Source organism: Vollenhovia emeryi, unplaced genomic scaffold (assembly GCF_000949405.1).
Source record: "Vollenhovia emeryi isolate VEMERY1.0 unplaced genomic scaffold, V.emery_V1.0 DF940476.1, whole genome shotgun sequence".
In the NCBI taxonomy this organism is placed as follows: Eukaryota; Metazoa; Arthropoda; class Insecta; order Hymenoptera; family Formicidae; genus Vollenhovia; species Vollenhovia emeryi.
This window is the reverse complement of record NW_011965890.1, coordinates 1-8,792: the sequence shown is the minus strand read 5'-3', so window position 1 is coordinate 8,792 and position 8,792 is coordinate 1. Positions and strand designations below refer to the sequence as shown.

At 33.9% G+C, this 8,792-nt stretch overlaps 1 protein-coding gene across 1 annotated transcript; it reads left to right on the top strand.

Moving 5' to 3' along the window:
- Positions 1-3,215: 3,215 nt before the first annotated feature.
- On the top strand, positions 3,216-8,653 carry LOC105555988 (serine protease gd-like). The gene is made up of 7 exons (XM_012003040.1): positions 3,216-3,315; positions 3,430-3,448; positions 4,627-4,841; positions 6,349-6,514; positions 6,873-7,202; positions 7,671-8,041; positions 8,153-8,653. The coding sequence occupies exons 3-7, from the start codon at positions 4,638-4,640 to the stop codon at positions 8,420-8,422; spliced, it is 1,341 nt and encodes a 446-aa protein (XP_011858430.1). The 5' UTR covers positions 3,216-3,315; positions 3,430-3,448; positions 4,627-4,637; the 3' UTR covers positions 8,423-8,653.
- Positions 8,654-8,792: the final 139 nt, after the last annotated feature.

Below are 8,792 nucleotides of genomic sequence, written 5' to 3'. Positions count from 1 at the left end.
CCAGAGAATAAAGCTACTACTACTACTACTGACTTCTGGTTATATTATATTTAATTTATAAAGTAATTATTAATTTTTCAGAATAATATATCTATATTACATAATTTATTTTTATTTATTTATTATTTATTTTTAATTATTTTATTATATGTTTTTATATAAAATGAACAATGGCGCGCGCGAAGCGCGCGCTTTGTATTGTTCTAGTCCCTTACAAAAAGTACATTATAAATATGGTTTTTCTTAAATAATTATTATTCGGTAAATAATGTTACTATTTGTATTTTTAATTTCTTGAAAAGTGAAATCATAAGAAAACATGATAATTAATGCGGAATTTTAACGGTTTTCTTTAAAAATATTATTTTATATTCACTTTAACATTATTTTAGTATTTTTCACTTAATACTAAAATTATAGTTATAAAAATTAATTAATATTTTTAAGGAAAGACAACAAGATACCGCATTAATTATTATGATTTCCATGTAAAATTTAATTTCAAGAAATTAAAAAATGTTACTAAATAGTTATATCGTCATTTATCATATAATGTTAAATTTATACACTCGGAAAAACCCTATAATTGTAGTGTATTTTTCGTAAGGGTGGCCATATATCCGCTAGGATCAGATCAGGGGGTCGATTATGAATTTTTTTACACACGTGAAAAGTGACAAATTTCTCCATTGCCTTCTTCTTCTATGTCCTTCGCTAGAAAAAGTGGGCAATGGAGAAATTTTTCACTCTTTACGTGTGAAAAAATTCATAATCGACCTCCAGACTACTCATGTCTGATTTGATCCGAGCAAATACAGATTATTCTTGTCATATCTGACCTCGTCCGCCAGGATCAGATTAGATCTACTCATGTCTGAGTGGATCTGATCAGATATAGATTATTCCTATCCTATCTGACCTCGTCCGCTAGGATCAGATTAGATCTACTCATGTCTGATTAAATCTGATCAGATATAAATTATTCTTATCCTATCTGACTCTGTCCGCTAGGACCGGATCAGATCTACTCATGTCTGATTAAATCTGATCAGATAGGGCCAAAATTTTGATCAAATCAGATCTGAGCGAATTGGATCTGATTTGATCTGATCAGGTCTGTTCAGATCTTTTCCATTTTTTCCCGGGAATCCAGCCTAACTAACCTAACTAACCTATTCACCCTGGATCCCGCCAAAACTTTGCGCCCACTCTGCACATGTCGTGTTACGATCCTAGAGTTACTGCTGGCCGCAGTGCGCATGCGCAAGAAAGCGTCCCTGATAGCAACACTGAGACAAACACGCACTGCGACGCGTAGGACATCCACCGATCGCGTGGACGGCAACGGCTCGGAAAGAGACGCGCGCTACGATGCCGTGCAATACGAGTATGTCCGCCGATCGCACGGATGGACTTGTCTCTCTTGCCTCGTCTCTGAGGCCCTACTGCGTGCACTCGCAGAAATACGCATGTACGGACGACACAAAATAATTTGTATAATTTTCTATCGGATACTTTTTAATCGGAAATAACATATCCGTTCAGGCACTAAACTTTATCGGATAAAATAATCGGTTTTTATCCGATAAAGAGAAATATCCGATTAGATTGCCATAAGATTTAAACGGAAAAAGAATAACTTCTCATTATCCGATAACATTTGATCGGAAATAATATTTCATCGGATAAAGGTAGCCATCATGTTCTATCGGATACCTTCAAATCCGATAGAAATGCATCGGATAAAGCACTTGAACGGTTTTTTCCGTTTAAAACTGCCGGTTATTTTTCTCAGTGCTGGCTTCAACAACAGATGTCGATGTAACATTCGTCTTGCGTTGCAAAATGCCATACAGGTTAATCGATAAGTTTCCTCGTGTAGAGGTTATATTCGAAGACGGAGTACTTATGTACAGTTACGCGTGAGGATTATACCAGATATGAATTCAGTTTTTGGTTATTCATGCCTCTTGTAATGTGTCTCCAATCTGGATGCGAAACAGAATGAATAAGCTGCTACACATATAAATATCTGTCATATTGGACTTCTTAATAATGAAGAATATTAATTACAACACACGTTACAATATGTTAATCGATACACACATTCAATACTTTTTAAAAATCGAGAAAATATTTTAATTTACGCGTATTAATAAATTGTATCCTTTTTTTAGACATCTGAATCCTTACTTTCTTAAGTTTAGTTGTTCGTACACTAGGCATCATTCCTGTCTTCCCATATAAATTTAGGCACATAAAACATACGTATATTTCAAGCAGATTTACTTGTGTTTTTCTGATTACATCAACTAGAATTACATTAAGTAAAAACATATAATGTTTTTTGTGGTATTTTGAGGAATTGTTCAAATGGTGGAACGAAACACTTCAACCGAGAATAAGATGAATGGAACAATAAAAGTATATTTAATAATAATTGCATTAGATTTGACGAGCGTTAGAAAATGTTTAGTGATTACGCATATTATCGAAAAAATACATGAATACATTTTTGGTTTTTTTGAATAATCGTTGCCATGTTAGAGAGCTGGGTTATTTATTTGAACGTCTGAGGCTTTTCCCATTTTTTCCTGCAAATCATCAAAAAGGAAAAAAAGGAAAAGGAGTTTCAGGCACGTTTCTTTCCTATCGTTCATTGCATACGTATATAATGATATATAATTTGTGTGCTACCTTATATGAACTAAATGACGTGGATTGACTCATCATTACCTAACTCTTGGTACCCCCCTACCGCATCAAACGTGACTACAACAAGAAAACTATAAACATGTTTCGAAGCGTTCCGAGAGAGAACTGGTTAGCCTTCTAACGATACGGTAAACTTGTAGCAACGTCGATCCGAATTTGTATTCCGAATAGTGAATACGTGGAATCAGTCACCGTATTATTAATTTTCACAACGATACATTACGAAAAATACTTTAAAATATTTTGCAAAAGTGTTTAAACAAAGTGTACTAGAACAAAATAAGTGCAAAAACATAACCAATAAGTAAAATATCATAAACAAGATATTAAAGTATTATATAACACGAAACGCTGGAGATACATTAAAACTATTAAGAAGAAAATGCAAAGTGATATTTTAAGAAACAAAAGGTAAATAATAATTTTGTTATTGTTATGATAGTATAAGGATGTAAGTGAACATAACAAATTGAAACAGATAGTTGTACGTGTAAATAAAACGACGACCGTTCTCGTCAAAACCGGTTTTCCTATTGTGGAATAATCAAAGTGCGAAATGTATATGTGCTCCCAGACTGTAAAAAACCGATTCATGGGCAGATGTCTATTATCTATTCAGAATAGGGCTATTGTTAAAAGTGATCGACTGAAGAAATTAGCGAAAGTGATATAAAAACATTTCTCTGTAACACATGCTTAAACAATTTTTTTCAGATTTGCTGGTTAATCACGGGTAAATATTTTAATGCATATTTGCGATTGGGTTCATATGCAATATCTCGCATTATTATTATATCCTAAACTATGTTTATTAATATGAAATATTGTCTGTTTCGTTTGAATCTCAATAAGGATCTTAGTAATAATATTCCAGGTGACTTAGTATAAAAAGTTTATTTCTATTATAGTTGTATGTTTGGAGAGGTTTTTAAACGTGTATTGTTTTTAAAAGTTCTTTTAAAGATTGGATTTCATTAAGCTGATCAACCCTTTGAGTGCAGATTATCCTAAACTATTGTAATTCTCGCTAATGTTCATTCCAACGGGAAAGTGAATGATGTTACAAAAACGAAATTATTTAATCTAATCTACTTGTGACGTATTAAACAGGTCACAGTTCATAGTTGAAGCGTTTCATCCTCCTTTGAAGAGTTTTCAGCAAATAAATAATACAGTATTCAATAATAAGTGCGTTTAGTATTATAAGTTTTTAATTCAATTTTGTCCTATTTATCGAGAAAATAATTTTGCACTAAACATATGTATCGTTAATATAAATTGTTTATAATATTCTCAACTATCTTATCAAATTTATGTTGTTGACTAACAATAAGAGAATAGATGTGCATATCTGGATCCAAGGTACTGGGACTAGAGTGTCCGTATCAATAGCGTACAAGATTTAATAATTTATTTATTGTTACGGCGTTTCAAGAATTGCGAACACAACAGAATGTAGAATACTTCGTTTAACATTTTATGTAAACAAATATCGCCTTAACAAGAAATCGTCGTCCTCTCCACCATATGCATCTGTCAAAACTCCGCAAGACACATTATAATAGTATATCATATATCGAGATCTCTAATCTAGTGTATTTTATTATACCAAAATTAATACTTGAACATATTTAAATACTAATTATGAATCTATCACATTACCACATTGTCACGGCAGATTTATAGTTTAAAATAATTTTTTTAAACAAACATATTAGTTCTTTGTTATTTATTATATAACGATTAATATGTTTCTTTTGTTGATGGTAAAAGTCGATAAATCTAATGTTGATAACACTGTGATTATGGAAATTATTTTGAAATCGTGTGAGATAGTAAAAAAATTCAGAACTAATTAAAAAGTTTGTTAAATAAAGATTGATAGACAGTATGAATTTTTATTATTTATAGAATTTCACAAGATGGCTAAGATTGGTATCTTATTTGCGTTTCTGTCGCACCTATTATGTACCATGGTACATGGAACAACTTTATGTTCGGAATACTTCACACTTGCAATCAACCCTGAGACAGGCAAGATATATGGTCGGATCGAAATCATTTCTCCGCCAGAAAATGACGACCTTTATTTAAAAGTAGCCTTAAACGCTGCCGCTGATTCTCTGGTAAGTATATGTTTTAAACTTTCAATATTATTAAGAATGCAGAAGGCGTTTGTATAACTTCGTTGCCATTACTACAGGCAATTTTTAATACGTTTAGCACCCAGAAATAAAGTCTTTTTCAAAACAAAGTTCTTCTACTGAGGACCGTACAGTTACTTCATTGTAAATCGTGTATCGCGTAGTACCGCCAAATTCGAGGTACACGTTAAAATATAAAGTATATATAATTATGAGCCCACCAAAATAGGAGTGACGAGATATTTTTCGCGGTACATTAGCACGAGGTACATGATTATACGAGGTAATAATGAATATATGACGATCAGTTGGAGGTACCGTCTCGAGGTTACTGCTCGAGGTATTTATAAATTCGCGGTACATTTTTTAGGAGGTACAAATGGTTCCCGTACGTACGGGAACCATTTGTACCTCCTAAGTAATTTCCCTCCTGAAGTAATACAAGGTACAATGTACCTCCAACCTAATCTGTCTCCATAGCAACGAGATATAGCTTTTGTTATTATTTTTCTTCATCGTGCCATACTTACGTAATCGCGTCGCTAAAGGCACGAAGTGCATAGTAAGTACATACATTATGGACGCATTTTGTAGTGTTGATATTCGAGGCATTTTTCGTGGCCAGTGCCACGAATTAAATTGCGAATGTACAGAGTACATTCGCAAATTAAATAATGTGGATCCTTCCATTTTATGTTTATATTGTGGGCATCCACCAGCAAAACATGTTTCCGTGATCGGCATTAATGTACTTCCAATTTACGTGTATCGCGTAAATAATGTACCTCCTCAAAATATAACTCCTAATTTCGAAGTACTATCTTCCCTCCTATTTTGGTGGACCTATATGTACCTCATATTTACGTATACTTTTTATTTTGACGTGTACCTCCAATTTTTGGCGGTACACGTTTAAGAGTGTTTAATTAGTATTGTAAAGAAATTAAAGTACTTTGAGCCTTAAAAGGAGTATGAAAACAATATACAAGTACATGTACATAAGAAACTGTTTACACAAAATAATTTCTGTTCTGCATATTTTGAAATATGTGTGTTAAATAATCTTTTAATATATCTATATATTATTAAAGCTAAGTGAAAAATATAGTTTACCTGTGGTTTGACACCGATAATCGAGGATTAATGTACAAGTTTTATTTGTAATTTTTGTCTGGTTTGTCATTTCTTAATTTTATTTCCTAATAGATAGAAATAAATAGATTACCTGTCGAAGGATTTACGTGTTACCACATCGCGGATGTTAGTTAAGGAGGCGAAATATTCAACATATATTTTATTATTAAAGATTGTTATAACGTTAATTTATTTTCACATATAATTTAAACTGGAAAGTAATTTTACGCCTTGTAATTGCATTATACTCTCAAAGCTTACCTTTAACTGTACTGGTTAATTTCATTGTTAAGAGAACTTATCGTTAGTCATTTGTCCATTTATTAGAAGTAGCTTAGTTATCTTTGCGTTCTAGGATGAGTTATTTCAATTGGAATTGGCACGACCGATAAAAGATACCATTCAAGCTGTTCAACTTGGCAGATCTTTGGTGTATCATATTAATTTTCCCTCGGGTGCAAAAGTGCCGACATTATCCGCGATATGGTTCAACAATCGGCAATATTGTATCGGCCCCGGAGGTGAGTACCGTATTTGATTAAAATGCAGTACAAATATTACATACCTATAATCGAGGAAAAAGAAGCGATTAATACAGTCGTTAATTCTTTCGGGTTAAATGAAGTTAATTCTTACTCGCATCTGCCTACATGGAAGTTTTAACCTACCTACTATCGTAGGAGATAAATAGTGAAACTGTCATTAAAATGATCACATATTTCGTTTTTATTGTGCATATCACTTTCCATCTTTAGGTACAAAGAATTTTACCATTATTTATTTTGGTTGGAAATTATTTATATTCTCAAAAGAAAAGAAAACTCTTTTCGTATTCTGAGTTAATGTGCGATGTAAGAGATATATTTCGTTGCATCACAGCGTCAAGTGGAAACATCGTAGCCAATATCGAATTGGGGCATATTGTGTACCTTCCGAACGAAGAACCACTGTCTCAGGATTTTCAGCCGTGGCATCGAAATTCGAGTAACTACCGCATAGACAATCCGTACTACAATAGCAACGCCGAATGCGGTGTTACCAGTTACTACACCGAGAGCACAAATAGACTGATTCCCGATGGTGAGACCTCATTACCAGGCCAGTGGCCCTGGGTAGTTGCAATCTACCTTATTGATAGAGATGGGCTTCAGAGATCATACTTGTTTCGATGTGGTGGGTCACTTTTAACGAACAGACATGTATTAACAGGTGTGTTAATCGAGAAAAGTCCATCTTATTCTAGTAATATGAAAAACTATTGTTCAAAACATTTTTTGATTTGCCTAATATTTTTTTAGACATTCAAGAGAAAATTTATAACTTTCTCAAGGTTTAGCTTATAATATCTCGGTAACTGTTTGTTGGAGGGAAATGTAGTACAGAATTTTTTTACTTGATTGGGTCTCAGAAATATGCTGTTGCAATAGTGCTCCAATTATTGAAAGTTTTTTGTGTATGTAAATTTTATGTATGTTACAATGAACAAAAATTTTCATAATTAAATTTAATTGGTTGCCGTTGGTGCGTTATCTGTAACACTATATGATTGCGATATATGTTATACTTTCTTAATGTATGCGCTTGTATTTAAATTACGTTAATAATTAATTGCGCTGACGATGGCACAGTATTTCCGAAACTTTTGTATATCACATATTTACGATGTCTTTTTTACAGCGGGGTACTGTATGAAACGGGACTTATTGGGCAGTAACGTAACAGTACCCGTCGATATATTGGAAGTGGTTCTGGGGCGATATAACTTGGACCCATTGCGCGGAGATGGATCTGCCAATCGGAAAGTCGCGAGCTACGTGATTCACCCCGATTACGTGCACTATCTCAAAGCTACTTCCGATCTCTCGGTTGTGACCCTCACGAACGTCGTCGAGTTCAATCCTCTCATCAGGCCTATTTGCCTATGGTCCGGCTCAAGTACACTTGGAGACGTCATTAGTAGGACAGGATACGTTGTAGGATGGGGTGAAGATGCGTTGAATCGTGATGTCAACGATCAACGGATGGTGAGAGCGACGATCGTGAGTCAAGTAAGTCGTTACTTGCTATTATCAAATTACAATAATTACATATATCGGTGACAACTGTATTTGTCAAATTGTTTACAAGCCTCGAGTTGAAGTTTGTTTCACAAATTGCAGGAGACCTGTCTCTGGGCGGATGCTAAATATATTCGTGTAATCTCGCATGACACCTTTTGCGCTGGTTCGCAAGACGGACTGGGTCCTTGTCACGGTGACGGTGGGAGCGGGCTGATACTTGTAAACAATATTACAAACAGTTATGAGTTGCGTGGTGTTGTTTCGCGATCTCTAATCAATGAAACTTCGTTCTGCGGTATACAGAAATACATCGTTTATGTTGATGTGGCCAAATACATACCCTGGATTCAACAACAGATTTCGATATAACGTTCGCCTTGCGTTGCAAAATGCTCTACATGTCAATCTATAAGTTTCTTTGTGTAAAGTTCAATGAAAACGCAGTACTTATGTACAGTTACGCGTGAGGATTAAACAGGTATGAATTCTGTTTTTGGTTATTGATGCCTCTTGTAATGTGTCTCCAATCTGTGTACAAAACGATATGAATAAGCTGTTACACATATAACTAACTGTCATATTAGACTTCTTTATAATGAAGAATATTAATCGTAATACATTTTACAATATGTTTATCGATACTAGAGTTCCCTAGTACACTTGTACTAGACTACTTGTGTAAACTGTGTATTTAACTTATCGGTGTTTTGACCCGTGTACATTTATTTAAAGAATCTTC